The sequence below is a fragment of the Vanessa cardui genome, chromosome 11 (assembly GCF_905220365.1).
Source record: "Vanessa cardui chromosome 11, ilVanCard2.1, whole genome shotgun sequence".
NCBI lineage: Eukaryota > Metazoa > Arthropoda > Insecta > Lepidoptera > Nymphalidae > Vanessa > Vanessa cardui.
In genome coordinates this window covers 1,343,645-1,366,704 of record NC_061133.1, presented here as the reverse complement: position 1 = coordinate 1,366,704, position 23,060 = coordinate 1,343,645, and the positions used below count along the sequence as shown (strand labels likewise).

Here is a 23,060-nt window from a genome sequence, read left to right as displayed (position 1 = left end):
TGCATTCATTCTTTATCATTTTACGTCTAACTGGCTAGCTATAGTAAACAAGTGTCATCATAAATGAAATAAATTTACAAAGCTGTCAAGGTTAAGCCTTTACAGTTTTAAAACTATATTCAATAAAAGTGTTTATAAATATTTATAAAACGATATGGAGAACTCTGTCGAAAAATTTCATTCTGTGCCTAATCTTCAGGCAAAAATGAGTAGCGAGCCAGACATTCGACACCTATACAGTCTCTCATTGTCCCAGATCAGAAAACGAGCTGAATTCGGAGAATACAATTATAAACCATCGCCTTTTGTTCGTATAAACGATCCTATATTATGTTAATCAATTTTATGTTTCCACGACAATGCCATATGGTATTGTGGGACTAATAATTAGGTTGTACCTACTATTAATATGAGAACTTGAATGAATTTTAATTATTTATTAGATTCCAGGGTAATTTTGTAAGGGTCTTTTATTTTCATAGAACCTTTGTGTTGAACTATCTTAGAAATCACATATTGTTGTTTTTCTCTCTTTGAGAGAACAAAGTTTTATCACAATCGGATTATTGGTTTAGATACCCATATACTGCAAACAGTCGCAATATTTATTTCGAAAAATATTTGTTATATTTATTTTTATTCATGACATAAGTATATAATAAATAAATGGTTTGTAAAAAGTTTTATGTAAGTTTTTTTTTAAGGCTTTATCGCAAAAACAGCGATATTGTCCCATTTCAGACAGGTTTTGATATTTTTTTTTATAGAAAAAGATATTTCTTTTATAAATCACCAGAATATTCGCTGGATTCATGGATACAATCCAAAAGTAGGTGTGATCAACCTTAACGACAAAGGCTCTACTGTAGCGTTCTATGCGGCGGGTAACTGTGCGGTGCTGTACAACTGGACCACTAACAATATGATGATACTTCAAGGACATGTAAGTTTGGGCAATTATGTCGAACGAACTAAACGTACTTTGAAAGTATTAGTTAATTAACTTACTGTTACTAACTGGTTAGTTAACTTTAGAGATAACAATAATAATAAAAAAAAATATGAGACAACATCATATACATTACTCTGATTGCAATGTAAGTAGCTGAAGCACTTGTGTTTTGGAAATCTAAAAAAATCGTAACTACGGTACCACAAACACCCAGACCCAAGACAACATAGAAAACTAATGGTAATCTATATCGACTCGGTCGGTAATCGAACCCGGGACCTCAGCGTGGCGTACCCATGAAAACCGGTGTACACACCACTCGACCATGGAGGTCGTCATAAGAGATAGATTTGGTTTTTTTTTTTTCTAAATTCAATTAAATTTGAATATTGAATATCCATTTTATACATAATATTAAATCTTAGTTATCCATTGGTGGAAGAAAACGACATTCCCAATCGGTAGTATTGTTCAATTTATTTTAATCTTATAAAATAAGAATTGAAAAGGGCTTTGAGCTCGAGCCCTACTTAAATAAAATATGTTTAGATATTATATCAATAACTAGCGACCCGCCCCGGCTAAGCACGGGTGCAATACTGATACTAAAGATACTACAGAATTTGTTTATTTACGACATTGCATTAGAAACTTCTATAATTATAAGGGTTTCATTACTATATTTTCCATGTATTGTACAGAAAAACCTTCCTCTCGAATCACTCTATCTATTTAAAAAAACGCATCTAAATCCGTTGCGTAATTTTAAAGATCTAAGCATACATAGGGACAGACAGCAGTAAGCGACTTTGTTTTATACTATGTAATGATGTTGAGATAAATTAATGAATCCATCTGATTCATTAAAATCATTCCTAAAGTGGCAGCAGTCGGTTTTAAAATTCATCAAATGATCACGATAATAATAATAATACAGTCAATGACCGGGTAGCCGGTTGCAGCGACGCGACGGTTTACAGATCCGAAGCAATTAAAATTGCGCGGCATTATCCCGTTTCCCGATGTTGCTAAATAAGGAATAATTGTATCAAAATTACTTACCACCACCAAATATGCACCCGTTAAGACGTAACACCTCGAATTACGTTGTAAATATTTTTGATTAAATTGTTTTATGTAAGGTAGATTTTCTTTAATAGCTACTTGACAAATAATTTGTTGTATTATAATAACTTAAAATAATTATTATACTATTGTTGCCGATAGATAACATTTTTGATCGATTATTATTAAAATGTATGTGTGTAAGTTTGTTGTACCATCATAAATTTTAAAAGAATTGATTTTGATTTTTTTGGATATCTGGATACTTTAGAATATCTACTAGATTTCGAGTGACTTTGGCTCGAAATTAATATATTCATTTATTGAATGTTTTATTTATCTTAAGTAAAAATGTGATCATTTTAGAAACATGTGGTTACGTGTATATCATCGGACGGTGCTGGCAAATGGCTGGTCACTGCTGATACAGGGTCTGAAAACGTCATCATCATATGGGATAGCACCGACTACTTCCCTCAGAAGACAATCTTCAATCCTCACAGAAACGTGAAGTTGGCAAAGGTCACCATGAGTACTGACGCTAAGTATCTATTGACCCTTGGATACCAAGAGAAAGCGACGATTAGCTGGTGGATTTGGTCTTTCGGGCACGATGTTCCTCACGGTAACATGAAAAAATTATAATTTTTACATTAAGTTTTTTATTGCTAGCTTTCCGCCTGCGTGTAGGCAAAGGGGGTCAGGTATTAGTACTTTCTTTTTGAAAGAGTAAAGATCCATACATCCATCTCGTGGGGTCAAACGTACACATTGATATATAAGACGCTTAACATATTTTGATTAAAGTTATTATTTTGTCTGGAGTTTCTTTCCTGATCCGAGAAGAAGAAGACGAACAACAATTTTAATTTTCCATTGTTAATTTCAGCATCTTTAGAAGTTGGCATTCCTCGCGGAGGGGTTATTGAAATGGATTTCAATCCATACCAGACTGAACAATTCCTATTGATGACGAAAAGTAACATTTGGATTGGTATTTCCGCTGTAAGAATTAATTTCTATACTGTGATATGAATGTATATGACATATTTATCAGAAGTAATATCTTGAAATTTAATGTAGATACAGAATACATTATATAAGAATTGTAGGAAGCTTAAATATTTTATATTTAATTATTATCTATTATTAGGTAGCCCGTTGCATTGCCTCTTTTTTTTTACCTCTTTTGATTACCTCTGTGATCAAAATTAAACAGTTCTCCAATCACCAGTAAAGGCAAAAAGACTCCGCCTCTTAATCTTAATATTCTTTATAATATCGTTAATAATATACCAATAGTAGGACTATATACATATGAGAGATAAAATGCTAAAAAATCTTACATAATCTAATATAATGGAACTTATATATACACTAACAACATTATGTATAGTCATAAGTTGAATACACTTAATTTTTTTACAGAAAGTATTCGTCATTGAAAGAGGATTGTTAAAAGAAACAAATGACTATGAATTAAAAATAAGGGTAGTGGAACATAAACTTAACCCTGAAAACGGCCGGCTTACGTGCTTCACTTTCGTCCAAGAGACTTCACAAGTCCTAGTCGCCACCAGCCGAGGATGTGTCCTGGTGTACGGATACAATATAGAATATAAAAAAAAGGAAAACATGGAAGCCACAAATTATGAAAGCTTAAAGTTTATTAAAGTGCTAAAAGTAGAGCAGAGGAAAATTCACGTCATCAAAAGTATTGATGGGTAAGAAGTGTTAATGAAATTGTATAAATAATTACTACTTACCTTTCTGCTAATAGCAGGAATAGAATACTTACAGCTCATGCTCGTCTTAGTCTTTTATTCTACCACATCTTAACACAAGCATAACATGTTCATGCAGTGTTCTAATTGTTTTTTGTTTATTTTTCTTAAAACACATTTTTTTATCCACCAAAATTTTAATTATCCCTAAAAGCCTACCTCATAGAAGAAGAAGTATTTTAAAACGTTGGTAAATGATTTGGACCAACAATGATTTTAAATTTTTCCTTTTAGAGTCATCGCTACTGGTAACAGTATCGGCGAGATACACTTTTACGATTCCCAGATGAAGTTGCTGTACTGGGTGCACGGATTTACCGTTGACTGCATTAAAGGAATTAGTTTCAATATATCACCAAGAAGTTACAAAATTTTCGATCCCAAATGTTAGTTTTCGTCGTTAATCGAAATTTTTAATAATTGTTTGATTAAGGGTCTTTGTATAAAGTTAATTATTGTCATACCTGCAGTAATAGAAGTCTAGTTTTAAAAATATCTTTTAAATCGATTACTGTCGTGTATTGTCCAGAAAAGAGTTGTTTCTAACCTTCGCTAACTTGTTCATTAAAATAAATATCATAATTTATGTTATTTATATCAGGTAGAAAGTTATGTCCGTGTTGGGAGAAAGTCGTAACCGAAGTAGACCCAAGTACCGGACAGCTCCAACAAAAACTGATAAAGAAGGATATTCCTTCAGACGCTACCTCGGCTGGGAAACCATTTCTCGTACGGGATTTCATCGTATGTATGTTGACAAGAGTAAGATATTATTTTGATAAGGTATCATTATTATTTATCGCTATAAGTTTGTGAATTTAAATATTACTTATGAATCAATTACTCTTAGATATCTACTTTTATCGTAATCCAAGCCCTAAGTGATACTACTTTATTAATAAATATAAGAAGGCTTATAATAAAAAAAACATAATCCTATCTACTTTAATATCTCGGGCATAATGTCAAGAATAAATAACTTGTCAAAAATTCCATATCAAATATATAATGACTATGTTTATCTACACTAATATTATAAAGAGGAAAACTTTGTTTGTTTGGTTGTAATGAATAGGCTCAAAAACTACTGGGCCGATTTTAAAAAATCTTTCACCATTCGAAAGCTAAATTAATCCCGCATAACATAGGCTAAATTTTATTTTGAAAAAAAATAGGGTTCCGTAAGATATTTTGGGTTTTTCAGACAAAAAAGGAAAAAATTGATCTTTTGCGTATGATGCCTAAACTATAAAAGATAGAACTATAAAATGTTCTAACTCCGGTCCTTAGAGGGCATAATGGCCTCCGACCCTAAGAACCTCATCAGATTCGTGGCTGATGTTGGTCTGGCTGAGGTGTTGTGATCACGGATTTGAGGTTTATCACAAAAGATCCAAGCGCCGGTTGCAGTAGTTCTTCAAATGTGACCATGCCTCATAGGGATATTAGAAGACTGATTATGAACCGTTAACTACGCGGGCGAAGCCGCGGGCGACCGATAGTTTATTTATATAGTAATATAAAATCGAGTTATTTAAGAATTATAGTTGTTATTTTACAATTAAGGTATTAAAAAGTTTATTTAGGTTCTATCAAAATGTATATTTGATATGATGTTACCTACTTATCTGACATTTTGACCTTTTACAATCTTATGTAAACTTAAAAAATGGGTTAGAATTAACTTCCTGTATGTTTATCAAATAAAAGGTACATACAACTACAGGAATTAATAAAATTTCCAAGTGATGCTTTTTTCTCAATTTAAAATAAAATGATTTATTACGAGATTATCGTTCGTAACTGATTGCAGTCTTATTTTACTGACTCTGGGGTTGACTACTATTGGCCTACGTAAAGGATACAAAATTATAACAAGGATTATAATTATTTAAGAAGTAAGAACTTAAACAAATGTATTGTCTGATTACAGGCACGAATAATCAAGGCATTGGCTTTGTTGACTTCGTAACAGAGAAGTTAGTGACAATCATGGACAACAAAACATCGCATACAACATCCCTAGCAATACACCCAGAAAAGTAATGAATATTTACGTTATTTTAATTAATAAAACGTATCTTAAATTTCCAATCTGTTATGCGGTAATCTTGTGTAGTACTATGCTGCACGGTATCTCGAAAAACACCTGATGAAGTCGTTCTTCCCTATCACCAAGTATCTATCATCATTGTTGATAATGCTTGTTAGGAAAACTACTTGTTTAATACCCAAGAACTACAAATACAGTTACAATCCTCTCAAACTTAAACTTCTTATTCAATTTAATGTGTCATAAAGTTCAATAGCATTTTCTTTACAGACCATTCGTTTGTATCGGATATGCGGATGGCATTATCGAGTTATTTAACTACGTACAACACAAGCTTTTCGTTAGAATCGATTTAAGAGAGTACTACAAAGTAGTGATCCCACCCAAAGAAGACTCAATAAAAGGAGATGTAGAAATAATGAAGCCACATATTAGTGTCAAATGCTTAAAATATTCGCCTTCAGGTAAGATATCTAAAGCAATGGTATTTAGTACCGAACTTGATGCAACATACCTAGGATACGGATACCATAGAAAAAAGAGCAAACACAAACACAAGCGCATCAAACAAGGTTTACCTGATGGAAAGTGACTATAACACCTTTGAACATAGAATAACCTAAAATAAGCTAATCCTAGAATAACGGAGGGCTAGCAGATATTTTGATGTCCTGTGAGTAATGAGTAGGTTCTTCTCTTAAAAGTTACCATATCATATCGGTTCGGTAAACCGAAAATGAAAGTTGGTCTTTATTTTTTTGGATAAGATTTTTTTCTCCACTGTATATTATTTTCTTAATTTTTTAATCTATTTTAGGTCTTCATTTAGCTTGTGGCTTAGACACAGGCGAATTAATTTTTCTTCACCCCACAATAATGAATATTCTAACGCAGACACCACACAAGGATACGACTCATGCAATAACCCACATAGAATTCAGCATTGATTCTTTATCACTGGCTATTGCTGTAAGCAATTTATATTATCATATGAACTTTTATTTAAATATTCCTTGCCTTTACCGTTACTAATATAACACATATATTAGCTATACTTTCAACATCCACATAAGACAACGAGTGTTTTGGAGAGAAACAGTTTATGTTATAAGTTAGTTTTTACAACCAATTTTGGTCGTCACTTTACAAAATTAAATTTGTAGATAAATAATAGGTTGGGGAAAAAGTTTCTTCGTATTTTATATGAAAATTCAAAAAGTTTTTTTTATAGTTTATTTACATTTGACTAAAGTATGTAGGTGCCATTTTGTTCCATAACTTTTTGCCATCTTGTTGGTAGTGACATGATCCCATTGCTGTAAAAAATTTGGGGCTTCTGATCGAAAAACTGCAACAAGTGGTTTTGGCAGTCCTCTCGTGATGTTAACCTGACACTGCCTAAGGAATTCTGCAGAGACCGAAACAGATGAAAATCTGAAGGTGCAAGGTCAGGACTATATGGCGGATGCATTAATACCTCCCAGCCAAACTCTCGTAATTTTTGTTGAGTGGCTAAAGATGTGTGAGGTCTAGCGTTGTCATGGTGAAAAACCACACCCCTTCTGTTGATCAATTCTGGCCGCTTTCTCTCAATTTCATGCTTCAATCTCATCAATTGTTCGCAATACAGTTCTGAATCGATGGTCCTGCCGGGCGGTAACAGCTCATAATGAATGATGCCCCTCCAATCCCACCATACACACAGCATTACCTTGTTGCGAGTTAATCCGGGTTTTGCCACAGTCTGTGAAGCTTGACCGGCCTTTGACCACGATCTTTTTCGGACGTTCTTGTCGTTTGTGATCCACTTTTCATCACCAGTTATTAGCTTCTTCAAAAATGGTTCGGTTTCATTACGTCGTAATAAAGAATCACAAATGAGTACACGGTTCATTAGGTTTCTTTCAGTGAGTTCATGAGGCTTATATATCGAGCTTTTTTGTGTACCCAGCTTTATTCAAATGAGTCAAAACCGTTTTGTGGTCAATTGCCAGTTCTTCAGCTACATCGTAACTACTAATATGCCGATCTTGCTCCACTTTTTCAAAAATGGCATCAATTTTGTCCGTAACAGGGCGACCAGAGCGAGATGCATCTTTGATATCAAAATTTCCGGCTTGAAAACGCTTAAACCAAACTTGCGCTACTCTCACAGATACTGCATTAGGTCCATAAACATCACAAATTTTTTTCGCGGCTTGAGTTGCATTTTTACCTTTTTTATAGTAAAATTTTAAAATGTATCGAATTTCTTCTTTAGATTCACTCATTTTAACAACAACAAAAACAAATGAAAATCACACAAATTCCTAATTTGAATTTGGAAGTGCCTTCTTTAAAATTAAAACTTTTTAATGATACCCAAAACAGCCAGATACAAATGGTATAGCCAAAGAGATTTTATTACAGGTTCATACATACTATATGCGAAAAAACTTTTTCCCCAACCTAATAATATACATGTAAAAATCGTAATTATACAATGATGATGTTAAGTCAACGAAATATAACTCGTAAGTGATGACTATATATTTGAAATGCCTATTTTGAAAAAATATATTTCAGGATAAGGGCAGAACAATTTGCGTATACAAGTACGATTGCACAGAATTAGTCTGGAGTTTTGTCGGCAAGCACAGGGCTCATTACAAAGATATTACAGCCGTTATATTTTTACCCAAGAAGAATAATGATGGGGAGTATAAATTACTGTCTCTCGGTGCGGACAGAATTATGGTAGAATATGACATTGGATCGAGTTCTGATGGATATTTAGAAGTTCTGAGTCTGGATAGAATTGATCAAAGTGCTGTGCCGCTATATGGGATACCTTGGAATAATCCTCCTGATATTGATCCCGAAACGCAACGCACTGATTTACCAATGATTCTTATTTGTAATGATGAAGTAAGTTTTTTTGGACAAACTGATTGTAATATAAATTGTATACTAAACCGAAGAAACTGATAAATTAAATTAACAGTAGCACTACTACGAGTAAAAAGGTTTAAGTGGTATAATTTACTTATGTCTTACCTCTTTTAGTTCTACACGATCACTTGTAGGTACTACTTTCTAAGAATATTTCCGACATTTCACAAATTACAATTCCATTAAGCATATTACATTCCATTGTGTACATATTATAAATATTAACTTTGTAAACATTGGTGCCGGATGTAGCTTTTTATACATAGAAAATTATTTTCAATTTTAGTTCAAATACAAAATTGTCAACTACGGAACAACAATGACACTGTCAACAATATTAGGACCCAAATACGAGCATCCTGTATGCCGCATGCAATTGATAACGAGTAGAAAAGATGACGTTGAGACTCAGTACCTGTTATTTGCGACGAAAAACGTTATAGGTTTACGAAAGATGCCGCTTGATGGGAATCCGTGGAAACATGTCGCTTTACTTGGCCATCCGATACAGGTATCAATTTACTGTCGTTTTGTTCTAGTGGCTAGTGTGCCTTTACATTCCAAGATCTGGGTCCGGCTCAGGGTTTTCTGCTTAAATATTATTTTTTGTGATATTACAAACGTTAAATGTGTTAACACTTCAATGCAACAGAAAAGCCCCCAGTCCTACGCCTAAGCTATCTTCAATTTAGTATTTTGCCGTCAAATAATTAAAAAAATTTATTACAATGTGAGAATCGAAGACAAAGATAATGCCTAAGCATATGTGCACTATATAGGTATATCTTAAATATTGGGTAAGTCTGTAATTTGGCAGCCGTAACCGAAATTTTAACATTATAAAAAAAAACCATTACACGTATAAAGTACCCGCCGTATATTAAAATGGTATCAGATGACATTTCGAAATACCCTTATCATGTATACGAGTATATTTCGATTCATGATGGACATTGGACACGCTCTAAAAAACTTTATTTCCAGGTTATCGACTTGTGTTATCGCGAAGATCACGGAATCTTATTCACAATAGGGAGTCGAGACAGCTGTATGTATCAATGGGCCGCCAACTACAGGTGACTTGCAAATCTAAAATATTTAAAGCTTATTTCCTTCCATTCAACGTAATAAAAGTATTTGATTTATAATTGATTGTACAAAACGTTAAGAACAGACGATAAAATATATTATATGACAACGGCCAAAGGGTAAATAATGTTATTAATCAGAATAATTTCAGATCGGTAGAAACAACTTCAAAACAAGGGGGTGGCGACTTAGACCCTTACTACTGTCTGATCGAAAACGGTCGTCCTGGCTGGTTGTTCCATGAGATCCGGGATCTATTCTACTACATCCAGATCTTATGTCAGGGTACTTTCTCGCCAGCAATGAGACGAGTAAAGGATTATATTCCGATTGAATCGTTACCAGACCTTATGCGTGCTTTGGGATACTTCCCTTCAGACTATGAGGTATTTAGATTTCTTTTGCTCCTAATAAAGGTTCAAACACGGAAAAAACAGCGGGCTTCAGGTGGTTATCTTAGAGGGTTGAAAACTAAACGCAACAAACGATATTGTCAAAATTTTAAATGGAATACGTATTTTCATGCTTATAATATCTGTTTCATCGCCATCTTAGTCATCTCATGTTCGGTGGCGAAGGCCAACGGCGAGCGTGATGCATGTGCCTAATTTTGTTGAAATACTGCCGAGTTGTGAGACAACAAAATTAAAATATACCGAATTGGTTGAATGGAATAACATTGACATAAATATAAGTTATTCAAAAACTTTTTGTTGTATACCATCAAAATTCAAAATCATATAAAATGTGTAAATTTTCTAATTCTTTCTTGAAATAGAAAAACGGTTGTTTTAACAGTGAAACTAAACTTAAGAAACAACTACAACAACCTGTGAATTTCCCACTGCTGGGCTAAGAGAAGGTTTTTGGATCAATTTCTACCACGCTGTTCTAAAGCGGGTTGGTGGAATATACATGCGGCAGAATTTCTTATGAAATAAGACACATGCAGGTTTTCTCACGATGTTTTCCTTTACCGCCAAGCACGAGATGAATTAGAAACACAAATTAAGCACATGAAAATTCAGCGGTGCTTGCCTGGGTTTGAAACCGCAATCATTTGTTAAGATGCACGCGTTCTAACCACTGGGCCATCTCTGCTCTTAAGACTTAAGAAAAGAATGTGTATAATTTATTGGGAGACATCCATAGAATATATTATTATCATCCTACCCCATATACAGGTGGAAAACTTAATAGTCGAAGCAAAGTACAAAATTTTTAATCGGACCCCATCTACTGAGATAGATTTTGAAGAATTCGTTAAGCTGTATCTAAATCATCGACCGGCTTTTGGCGAAAGTTTTAAGAAGATCAGAAACGCTTTTCGTTACTTTGGTACAATGGATGACACTAGTATTTCTATGAATCGAGAAGACTTTATTACTATGCTCAATAATAATGGTAATTATAGATTTTTATTTTTTATATTATTTGAAAGTAATGAGATCTATTCGCTCACAAAGTTGCGTACCTATATCAATTAATTATTAGTGTTTTATCATTTTATGTCAATAAACGAACATAATCTAACATGTATTTTAGACATCAGACGGATATAAAAATTAATGAGAAGCGTGCGTTCGAGAGCGAATAAACCTACACCTTCATATATAATTCTATATATCTATAATAGCTATCTGTTGCAATAGTTTTATAAAAATGTTATGAGTGATTTCCTCCTCATTCCGAATTACTATATATTTTTTTTTTGGAATTTTAAGATCCAATTGATAAGAATATCGAGTACAATAATAAAGATTAGCTTCAGCTTGATATTACAATTACAAGCCCCGATGCAGCTATTATATTATATATAATTTTATTAATAACGTTCCACTGTTTTCATATTCCACAAATGCAACGATCCAGTAATGGCTCTCTCAAAGTTGGATCGAATATAATCGGGATTGTATCGTAATCGATACAAATAAGTCTTCAGTTTTCTGAATTAGTCTTCAGTTACGATTAGAAATACATTTTTGTTAGTATTAGTCGAACTGGAATCAGAATAGCGTTTGGAATGTATCATAATCTATGACGATCATTCTATTCCGAGTTATTAAAACTGGTCCCAAATATTTTTTCTCGCTGGAAAAAATAACCTTCCGCGTTGCCACATATAGTGGGAGGTTATGTGAACAATGCTGGTGCCTCGATCGCCTGGTGCGCCCCGACACACCGGAATTCCCTCTAAATAACAGCGGAAACTTATGGGAACCCCACAAGATCCATGGGTGCAAGAGACCACGATGAATAGAATTGGATCCAAAGCAACTTGAATAGTGTTACAATTATCATTGCAATATAATTCATTATGTTTGCATATAATTGGGTCATATGCGTGCATAACTATGTCATCACCAAACCGCTATATTTTGCATATAGCGGTTTGGTGATGACATAGAACAACAAAAAGATTTCTTGTATTGTTTAATCTCATATTTATAATACAGGTGAATATTTCTCAAGAGAGCTCTCTTGGTACTTACTTTCGATACTATATGGTCAGAGCTTTGAAGATAGGACTACGATGACAGAAGGAGATTTCTCATTTTTACCTGAGGTTTCTGCTTGAAATTGTATCTATTTATTTTTAACATAACATATATTCACCATGTGTGGTACAATTAAATTTCACACATTGACATAATACAGTTTGTTTTACACAGTTTTTAGTTTACCTATTTAACTGCATATATTTTTTAATTCTGTACTCTTAAGTGAAGAAATGAATTTGAAACTAATAATGTGTACCAGCTTATTTAAAGAGTGAATACAATGGTATCATGGCCGTAGGCAGGCGGGGGTTTTGGGGGTTCAAACCCCCCCGAAATTTTTTCGCTAACCGCTATCGTATTATCAAAAAAATATTTTGCGCTAATTAAACAAACAAAACGTAAGTATTTATTGATTTCTTCAGAAAATTCAGCCGTTTGGTCTAGATACGACAATAAATCTACACAAAATGAATCATTTTACGCAAAGACTAGAGGCAATAATAATCATACCCTTATTCACATTTTATTAAGATACTAATTTTTAATGTCATAATGTCATGTTAGTAATTTTAGATACTGAAGAAGATAAACCTTTTACAGAGTGCCGTTATTTTTTGAAATGTGTAAGACAGATTGTAAAGGTGGAGGTGAAAGGGGTGACTATTTGCAATAATTTTAACCCCCATATGGATACTCCAAACGTGAACCATTATTTTAAAAAAGTATCAATTAAAATCTTTTTTTTTTTTGTTTTATAAAAAACGATTAAACACTGGATATTTGTCAATATTTAAACAATAATTATAGGTCCATATTTAAAAATGCGAGACGGAAAACTAAAAATTTTTTTTCCTCAAAAATGCCTTAAAAACAAAAAAAATCATTACAAGTAATCTTGGCCTGCAGATTATTTTAAAAACATAACCGTTTTCTTAGCTTTCCAAAAATTTATAAAAAGAAGGAAATTATTTCAAATCAATCAAAATAAAATGATCAGAAAGGACGCTGGTGGGAATTCGTAGGCGAACATGAACGAATTCGTATTAAAATAAAATTTAGGAACAGAAACAGTTCAATAGCTAAGTTATAAATAAGACATTTTGTAATATAGCTTAGATAAAGTATTAATAATCCGAGAAACTCTCTATAACATAGCACAGCACACACAGTATGTTCTACAGTGTATATGCAGAATTCTATCCTTACTATTCTCACGAAGAAGTCCCTTAAAGGAAATTTATTTTTTATAAATATGAGCTTAACGCGTATTCAGGAGTCGCGTCTGATTTGGAAAATAACTCTGAACCATTAGAAGCTACATTTGATCAAGATGGGATTACTAACTATCAATGACATTTTCATTGGAGTGATAAAGTGTACAAAAATATCCTCATGTGATCCTCCTTAATGGTCCAAATAGTCACCCCTATCACCTCCTAACGGATATACGTCAAATTACCAATAACCCTGTATATTTTATTGGGAATATTCATACCATATTATTAAAAAACAGATAGTCGGCGCTCTTTACTGATAGTCGCCGACTACGAAAGCAGCCGAACTCCTGGAAGAATAATTTGGTGCATCCTATCCCTAAAATGAGCAACCGCCCAAACCCGTCCAATTAAAGGCCAATGGCCATCACCTCCTTGTTTCGTTTCCATCGGGGTCTTTCAGCCAGTGATCTTCTAGATTACCTTAGTCATAGATGGGCGGAAGCAGTTGAGAGGAAGTGGGAGGCATTGGCGGCCAGTCTGGACATAGCGAAGGCATTCAATAGCGTATGGCACAAAGCGCTTCTTTCGAAGCTCCCTTCCTTCGGGCTTACCGGGAAATTATGCAATTGGAGCACCAGCTTTTTGGCAGATCGGAACATTAAAGTCGTTACATGGTGCATGCTCTGATTTAAAATTCGTTAATGCCTGTGTTGCTCAAGGCTGCGTTCTATCACCCACTCTGTTTCTTCTGCATGCTCAGCAAGCCATGACAGTATTTCACGCCGGCCCATTGCTTAAAACTATACAAGGCGCAAAATGAACCCCACATGGAATATTGCTCACAACTCTGGGCGGGTGCTCCCCAATACCAGCTTCTTCCATTTATCCGTCTCCAACGCAGAGCGGCTCGAATTATCGACGATCAAGCCCTTTTCGACCTGCATGATCCTTTAGCTTTGCGTAGAGATGTTAGATCACTCTGCATCTTCTACTTTCGAATATTTCGCGAAAAAAGTTCGAACGCATTGTTTGGATTAATCCCGGCTGCGGAATTTTACCTTCGGACAACTCGTCATAATTCCACTCGTTTCAACCGCACCACCTTAATGTTCAAAAAACCACAACATCACGATTTTTAAGACATTTTCTATCTCGCACAACCACTCTGTTGCAACAGCATTCGCCGACGCTTTTTCCAAACCGATACGACTACGGAACCTTAAAAAAAAGAGCGTATAAGGAGTACGCTCATTTTTTAAGGCCTTAAAGGCCGATAACGCACCTGCAAGCCCCACAGAGGTCCATGGGCGATGGTAATCACTTTCCATCAGGTGAGCCTCATGCTCGTTTGCCCCCTATAACATAAAATTAGCCATCGGTTGTTTTTTAAATAAATATGTATAAATTATGTCTAATTTTAATATACCTATTTATGCTTATTTAAAAAAAAACCTGATTTTTTTTCCTGGAGCGCGAACCCCCCCCGAAATGAAATCCTGGCTACGGCCCTGAATGGTATTCAACATGAGGATTTATAGATAGATGATGGAGTACAGTTACCATTGTCAAGATATAATGGTTTATTTTTCAGGTAATAACTTTAGAAGAATTGGCAACAAATATAATTGGCATACATGACACAGACATGTGTTCAGATGTTCATTCGGTTAAAGACTCCTTAGGATCTCAACAGACGATGTCATCCGATTCCGAAGATGCGGGGAATACAAGTTTTGTGTAAAATAAATGTATCCTAACGTGCTGCTGTGTCATTTATTATAATAGCGGTTACTGCTTCTTTCTTTGATAGTATTTTGTAAAGTTTTAATAGCAATTGCTTCCTGTGGAATCCGTCTATTTACCGAAGCCCCGAGTTATATTTTCATCAAGGTTCTACAACTAGTTTAATCAAATTATATTCATATTACAGCATTTTTAAAACTTTTTAAATTACTTGATGCGGTAAAATGCAGGTAAAATTACAATCTTTCAGAAACATGATTCGGCTAAATGCAGAAAATCAATGATTTCTACTGATCATTTTATGTTTGCTTGAATGAGTTCACTTATATAGAGAACGCACACAAGCAAAGTTCGCTTTTATGATATTAGTATATATCACTATAAATTTATGCAATGTATATTATCTGATGTAAAGACATATATCTTATATGATGATAAATAATTTCAAGGTCAGGGTCAATATCCTCAGTAGGACATATAAAAATGTGAAACATATGTCGCTTTTTGGAAGTTGAATGTATTTTTAAATAAAATATTTTTGGATTTATGAAAATTTAAAAAATTCGGCATTTTGTGGCTACCGAAAATCGATACTGTTCATGATCTGTACAAATAGTGTAATTGACTTTAATGAACATCTTCCGACGTGTATTTGCCTATTGAACAATTGGATCTCATTAACGACGACTTAGAACATCATTGTTATGTCTTGTCTGAGTTTCGACAAATTTTAAATAGAAACCGGCCAACTTCACAGAAAATGTCAGAGCACATACATATGACTATTAGAAAAACCGTAATCTCATTGTCTTATATGAATACTGAACACGACCGGAAAGAGATGAGAAAGCGAAATACGGAAATAATACCATTGATGATTATTGATCTCTTAGTGTGGAAAAACTTCATAAAATAAAATATATGGGTCGCAAATTTATGACACACACAGACAACGAAGTGTGATTGTTATACCAAAAATATAACAGGTAAAAGAAATGAAGTTCATAATAAATGATAACACTATCGTCTTTGATAGCAATACATGGTATAAATACTGATTAAGCAATACAGTTTGTATCCCAAATTGTATATATCTCATCAAACGATGGTTAAGCAACGTAAGGAGTTTCCACACAAAATCGAAGATGTGGATCCGAAGCTAGCAGAAGAACTCATGAAGCATTATACAGGTAATTTTATGTATAAAGTCATTGTAAACATATTAATGGAAATTATAGATCAAAGATTGAAGGATTAAAATGCCAAACACATTGGGATTTGACCTATATGTTATAGTTTTCTCAGTACACACCTTAACTAACATTAATATTCTGATGAAGGATGACTTATTATAGCTCATAGGTATCACTGTTTCACACATAATCAATAAGATCCATCGATACTAAAGTTACTGCTTAGTCTAAATAAGGTAACGCCAACTGTGATATATACCTTGGATACATCCAAAGTAGTCACGGTTGCCGGGACTACGATACGTTGAAGATACCACTTAATTATATACATAGATCAGGTCATGCTTGTTCATTCTTCTAGATGATCTGATTATATTTATTATTCTTCTCCTACTATCGCTATAGACTAAAGAATATTTTTGTATTTCGGAATTACGAAGTTGATAAATTAAACAAAAGAATGCTTGCTATATGATAAGTATCCTACAATAAAGAAATTCTTCAAACTCAATAACTATCCGTCAATTAGCCACCATGAGAACTTGTCCGATATGTTATAGACGTCGTTCCACTAAATTATATGAAACGTTTTAGTTATAAGCCACATCTTGGAGTGTATATGTGATAACACATTTCCTAAGTATCATAATTCGGATATCTTACGAGCCCAGGCATCTTCTTGATCTTTCATTCTTACATTCTTCTTAAGTTTGCACATTTACTTTTGAAAATCACTAATTGAAGAACAAAGTTGTAGATTAATATTTATCTACTACCATACTTTCATAAATTTGGCAGAAATGCATCTAAATGTATGTTTTATAGTTTGTCAAATTTGTTTTACATACATGTATAATAGACCCTGGAGACAAACTCATGAATTTCAATAGCTTATGTTCCTTTTTGCAGGCGAGTTAACAGGCTTTGTAAGGGTCGGACCGAAAGGCTACTTTTTCCCTCACAAATACAAGGAATGTGCGGCGGATTATTATAACATGTCAGTGAAACCAGACGACATATTCATCAACACATTTCCAAGATCAGGTAATTAATCGGAGAAAGTTTGTTTACTTATTTTATTGGTACTTTGTTTCTGCTTTTTAAAACGATGATAAATTAAACTAACAGGTACAACATGGACACAGGAAATGATTTGGCTGCTACAGAACAACTTAGATTTTGAAAAAGCTAAAAATACTCCTTTGGCCTTAAGATATCCCTTCTTAGAGTAAGCTAATTTTATAGAAAATTTAACTAATTTTAAATAACATTTTCATATCAAATTTTTTGTTTCACTTACACTAATATCGACATATTTAAAAAAGAGAAAATCTAAGAAGTATTATTTTGGCTTAGATTAAAAATCCGAATCTGAAGGTTGAATAAATTATGACGATGGCAGTAATGTTTAAAAAATTTACAAATATGACAATAGTGAACTTAAAGCTAAAGCATATTAAAATTTTCAGCTTTTCAATGTTAGTCCACCCGGAACTTGAGAAACAGATGTTTGAAGAAAACAAACACGACGAGGAAAAGCTAAACATAGTGAAGATCGCTAACATGCCTGGTGTAGAAAAAGTCGAGAACGTGCCTTCTCCCCGCTTCATCAAAAGCCATTTGCCGTTATCACTTCTACCCCCAACTTTGCTGGATAAAGCGAAAGTGGTGTATGTGGCCCGAGATCCGAGAGATGTGGTGGTATCGGTGTACCATTTTTGCAAGATGCATAAGATTCATGGAGCTCCAGACAACTTTAAAACGTTTTGGAATTATTTCAGGAATGGTTTGCGTAAGTACGAAGATTTTACAGTTTTTTATCATTAAAATATTGAACTTTTGTAAAAAAAATAACACAATGATTTGAAAAAGTATCACGATAGAGCTATTTTATCATTAATTTCTCTGTTTCAAATAAACTGGCCCAATTTACATGTGTCAATATTGTGTGAATATTTTCCTATACAGACTATTTTGCCCCTATCTTCGAACATGTCAAAGAAGCGTGGAAAGAGAGAAACCACCCGAACATGCTATTTATTTTTTACGAAGAATTGCAAGAGGTAAGTAAAACATTAAGATGTCAAAATTTTATCTTTCAACTATTAGAGAACACAAGCATTACTCTCTTAAATTGAGTATAGTAGAGATTCAAACAAGTATGAATTCAGAAATGTATGGAAGAGAAATCGTTATATTGGAATGAAATGGCAATAGTGTAAAAGTACTAGGTAATATTCTTGAAGAATATAAAGAAATTATGAAATTGTAGAAATTAATTATTTTCAAATGAGGGAAAGGAAGTAGCGTGTAACGAATGTAAATTAAAAACGAAAAGAGAAAATAGTTTGAAGTTTATTCTTTAGAGATGAGGCGAGAGCGGTTTCACCGGTCAGTAAAGATTACTCAAGGTAAAAGAAAACATTCTACATCAAAAGAAAAGGGAAGATTTCTAATTAACATTTTAAAGTAAAATGTATAAAAAAATAAAGATGCACATAAACACAGAACACCGAATCGAGTAGGATTATTTAGATAGTTAAATGAATAAAAAATATGTTTAAAATGGCATGTATGAAAATGTGATTCATTGTAAGTATACAGGAAATTAAGCACATATTCTTACTGCTCACGCTTTCGCAAAAATACGGATATGAAATAAGGACAAAAATATCATGTATGAAAGATTACATATGCAAGGGTAACTAAGGACGATTAGATAAAGAGACTAATGAATGAAAAACACTCAACGTCGTTCTCAGATGCCTTGGTATGCAGTAGGAGAGTGCGATGCACGTATGATCATGATTCAGCCAACTGTTTGCGCGGAAATTTACGATATTGCGCATTAATGTATCCATCGGCAGAGGCAAATGAGATACTTTTTATTTATAGGATTCTTAACTTTTCTCATATTTCAAGTTCGACTGATTTTAGCATTAAATTTTACTTTGTGTTATATATATAGTAATATTATTACAGAATCTTCCAGCAGTTGTTTTGAAAGTTGCTTCGTTTCTGGGAAAAAAGGTAACCAATGAACAAGTTCAGCAGATCTGTGACCACCTGAGTTTCGATAATTTTAAGAACAACAAAGCCGTCAATCACTCATTGCTCAGCAAGATTAACTTTGTCAACACCGATCAGACATTCATCCGAAAAGGTTTGTTAAGCCGATTTTCTAAATAGCAACACTAAGAAATCTATAAAAAAATTTAATTACATTCAATTTCAAACTAAATAAATAATATGAAAAAAAAAACAACAGTTTTATTTGACGTTTTTATTTTCTAGCTTCAATATACAACCTTATTTATTTCAGGTAAAGTTGGTAGTTGGCGCGAATATTTCGACGAGGAAATGGAGAAGCAAGCTGACGAATGGTTTGCACTTAACCTTCGTGACTCCGATCTAGTGTACCCAACATTTCCCACTAAGTGTATTTTATAAGTAATATGATTTAATATTAATTATTCAACTTCAGTATTTACGATATGATCAATTTACGCTTATATTTCATCAACATAATTATTTTACACCCAAGATAAAAGATAGGGCATTAACATCACACCACAAAAGAGTTGACAATGTTTTTTTATTCAATAATAATAACAAAAAATAAGGGGTCCTTTGAGTACCTGTCTAGTTAATAAATGCAAGATATAATTTGGGTATGATTATTCAATAATATAGCATAACTTAGCTGTGATAATAAAAATAAATTTTGTCATTTTTTTAAATTAATTTAATATTGTAAGTTACACTGTTTATCATAAAATCATATTTATAAACGAGCCTTTTATTTAATGAGTATTATTAATTTAACACAGAAAAATATTGTCTATCTAAACTTTATTAATCGTGGTTTCAATACAGCAAATTAATTAATAAATAGTATAGTATTAATTAATAGTAATTTATCTTATATAATATATACTCATCTATTTATTTTTACAGTAAGCACTGTCTTTTACTTGTAATTTAACTAAATTGATTTTGTTATTACTTTAAGATTTAACTGAAATTTTGCAGCTTTTTCTAATGTAAGGCTTAAAGTTAACAAATAAAACATCTTGTACATATATTTTCAATTCATTTAATATTTTTAGAATAATTTAATATCTTGTAAAACTGTACTTTGTTATTTTCAACACACATCATTAATTCCTGAGCATATTCTTACTAAAAAATCAACTAAAAGCATGATCATAGTTTTATTTCATTGTTAACCCAAACTATCATAATCTAATAACTATGTACACTTCATATACCTACTTTAAAGTTTATGTACTAATATATTTTAAACTCATATATGTAAAATACTGATAAATATTTTATAAAGTTATTGATTTAAGCACATTTGTTTTGAGCATTAGAGAACTTTTGACAGAGTAACAAAATCTAATTTAGCGAATGTGTCTTTTGATTGAAAGCATTTTCATCTCAACAATAAAACACTGAAATTACATCATCTATTTTGCATTTATGTGACCTACTGATTACCTATATCTAAAAACAACTAATCAAATTGTGGCATTGGATTTGGCAAATTTTATTATCAAGAGTTGATATTATAAGGGCTATAAACTTGAGTCCTTATAATATATTGTGTCTTGTTATATCTATACAGCTAATTCTATTTGAATGAGCTAAATAAATAACTAACAAAATGCTATAATTGTCATAACATCAAGATCTAAAATAAAATAGTATTCATTGTGGTTTTTTTAAATAAGAATAATTTCAAAATTGGCACACCTACATATCTTTCAAAATATCAATCTAAAATCAATGTGGATGGTGCTGTATTATAAATAAAGATATATTAGGTAATCAAGAACAATTTGTAGCTCATAATATAGACAAGCTTTTAAAAAATCACATGAAAATTGAATCTAAGGTTTTTTTTAACTGTACTGCATTTGAGATTGGAATAAGCTATATTTAATCTGTCACTCTGTTGAGTTCTCTATAAGAAGGTATATATATTCTACATAAAGTCACACACACATTATAATTTAAAGAAATGTACACAAAATGGTTTATTAAATGCAAATAACAAAGATATCAGTTCAAAAAGTATATTCTGAACACTGTCTTCACATAAAATATAATCATATATTACAATTAATAATAATGCCTGTGAAAACTACATAAAATTAAGGTCATATATGCATTTATATTTATTAGCACATCACTAACACTGACACACAGCTCACATTTTCATCATGTATATGTCCTTTGCTTTGTATAAAGTCTATATATTTGGAAACCAAAAATTTTAACTTTTGGCCATACCTCAGTCTGTTTTTAATCTTTTCGCTGGCGTTGTGGTACCACTGCTCTGTGAATTGGAGTCTTCAGAAAAGTTCATGTGCGTCGAGGTAAAGTCTGTCGGGCCCTGAGAATCACTTACTGTTGAGAAACCTGGAATTAAATAATAAATTAAATATAATTATTTTATATAATTCCTTTATTATATCAAGCTTATAAATAAATAAATAAATAAGAGGATCATGCAAAAAATATAATGAAATATATTCATTTTGCATAAAAATAATTAAAATTAAATAATTCTTTCTCAATAGTTATTATTATTCTGAATGTTATAAATTTTCGATAAAGCAGTCAATATAGTATTATATAAAAATATATATATATATATTATATAATTAAATTTAAATATAATTAAAATATATTTATTATATAAAAATAATTAAAATGAAATAATTCTTTCTCAATAGTTATTATTATTCTGAATGTTATAAATTTAAACAGTCAATAGAGTATTTAAAACAAAAAAGAAAAGTGTTTAATTAAATGTTATTGTACTGTATAAGTTATCACTTCTAGAATGTTACAGAGTTTTGTATTAATTTAGATCGAAAAAAAAAGATGAATGAAACTTACATGTATTCGAGTCCTCTGCCATTCCAAAATTGGAATTAGAAGAGTCGTGCATTTTTTTTGGTGTTAGTGTATTCTCTTTATTTTCTCGTTTCGCTGCATGTTTCTTCTTCTGTTCATTCGTGGATATCGGCACCCATTTGTATATCTTCATGGTTGTTTCTCCAATAGTCACCCATTTTTTCTCCCTACGATTCGGTTTAATTTAAAATTTTACCTTAATATATTAATACGTTATGATATTATATTTTTTTTATGAAATGAAGATGTCTAGCTTACCAATGGCGAACTTTTTCAACAGCTTGCATGACTCTTTTGATGTCATCTTTCACACGGTTCCTAGTTTCGGCACGCACGGAACGAGACATTGTACTATAAGTTATATTAAAATACTACTGAATTAAAATTATGAAACTTTGAATAAAAACTAAAATTATTTCATTACATTAAATTAAATACAACTGGCGTTCTCTCGCATTTGGTTAAATCCGCCATTTATGAAATTGACAGTTCCTTTTTGACAAGATATGAATCCGGATTTCTTTACAAAATTGTTTATATACTAAAAATATGTCAATTAAATTTAATATTTCTAGTAAATAAAACTTAATTACTTATATTTTAT

General features: G+C 32.4%; 3 protein-coding genes across 3 annotated transcripts; 2 read left to right on the top strand and 1 right to left on the bottom strand.

Annotated features, from left to right (window-relative positions):
• Nucleotides 1-12: 12 nt before the first annotated feature.
• Nucleotides 13-15,353, top strand: LOC124533926 (cilia- and flagella-associated protein 251-like). The gene is made up of 17 exons (XM_047109521.1): nt 13-307; nt 797-943; nt 2,384-2,642; nt 2,907-3,022; nt 3,446-3,741; nt 4,036-4,187; nt 4,403-4,549; nt 5,735-5,843; nt 6,125-6,318; nt 6,672-6,823; nt 8,420-8,761; nt 9,072-9,296; nt 9,770-9,861; nt 10,026-10,260; nt 11,059-11,278; nt 12,331-12,440; nt 15,184-15,353. The coding sequence occupies exons 1-17, from the start codon at nt 155-157 to the stop codon at nt 15,331-15,333; spliced, it is 3,099 nt and encodes a 1,032-aa protein (XP_046965477.1). The 5' UTR covers nt 13-154; the 3' UTR covers nt 15,334-15,353.
• A 219-nt stretch (nt 15,354-15,572) lies between these two features.
• LOC124533358 (sulfotransferase 1A1-like) lies at nt 15,573-19,978 on the top strand. Its single transcript, XM_047108582.1, has 7 exons — nt 15,573-16,525; nt 17,438-17,572; nt 17,657-17,756; nt 17,998-18,320; nt 18,497-18,591; nt 19,511-19,691; nt 19,851-19,978. Exons 1-7 carry the CDS (start codon nt 16,441-16,443, stop codon nt 19,976-19,978), a joined length of 1,047 nt encoding a protein of 348 aa, XP_046964538.1. The 5' UTR covers nt 15,573-16,440.
• A 733-nt stretch (nt 19,979-20,711) lies between these two features.
• On the bottom strand, nt 20,712-22,938 carry LOC124533715 (B-cell CLL/lymphoma 7 protein family member A). Its single transcript, XM_047109167.1, has 3 exons — nt 22,715-22,938; nt 22,439-22,623; nt 20,712-21,955 (listed from the first exon to the last, which is right to left on the bottom strand). The coding sequence occupies exons 1-3, from the start codon at nt 22,801-22,803 to the stop codon at nt 21,828-21,830; spliced, it is 402 nt and encodes a 133-aa protein (XP_046965123.1). The 5' UTR covers nt 22,804-22,938; the 3' UTR covers nt 20,712-21,827.
• Nucleotides 22,939-23,060: the final 122 nt, after the last annotated feature.

Coding starts and splice junctions, on each gene's coding strand:
- LOC124533926 (XM_047109521.1), top strand. CDS start 155: ATGGAGAACTCTGTCGAAAAATTTCATTCTGTGCCTAATCTTCAGGCA. Junction 9,297..9,769: donor TACTTGGCCATCCGATACAG/GTATCAATTTAC, acceptor CTTTATTTCCAG/GTTATCGACTTGTGTTATCG. Junction 11,279..12,330: donor TACTATGCTCAATAATAATG/GTAATTATAGAT, acceptor TTTATAATACAG/GTGAATATTTCTCAAGAGAG.
- LOC124533715 (XM_047109167.1), bottom strand. CDS start 22,803: ATGTCTCGTTCCGTGCGTGCCGAAACTAGGAACCGTGTGAAAGATGAC. Junction 22,624..22,714: donor GTTGAAAAAGTTCGCCATTG/GTAAGCTAGACA, acceptor ACCGAATCGTAG/GGAGAAAAAATGGGTGACTA. Junction 21,956..22,438: donor GGCAGAGGACTCGAATACAT/GTAAGTTTCATT, acceptor ATTTAATTCCAG/GTTTCTCAACAGTAAGTGAT.
- LOC124533358 (XM_047108582.1), top strand. CDS start 16,441: ATGGTTAAGCAACGTAAGGAGTTTCCACACAAAATCGAAGATGTGGAT. Junction 16,526..17,437: donor ACTCATGAAGCATTATACAG/GTAATTTTATGT, acceptor TCCTTTTTGCAG/GCGAGTTAACAGGCTTTGTA. Junction 18,592..19,510: donor TTTACGAAGAATTGCAAGAG/GTAAGTAAAACA, acceptor ATATTATTACAG/AATCTTCCAGCAGTTGTTTT.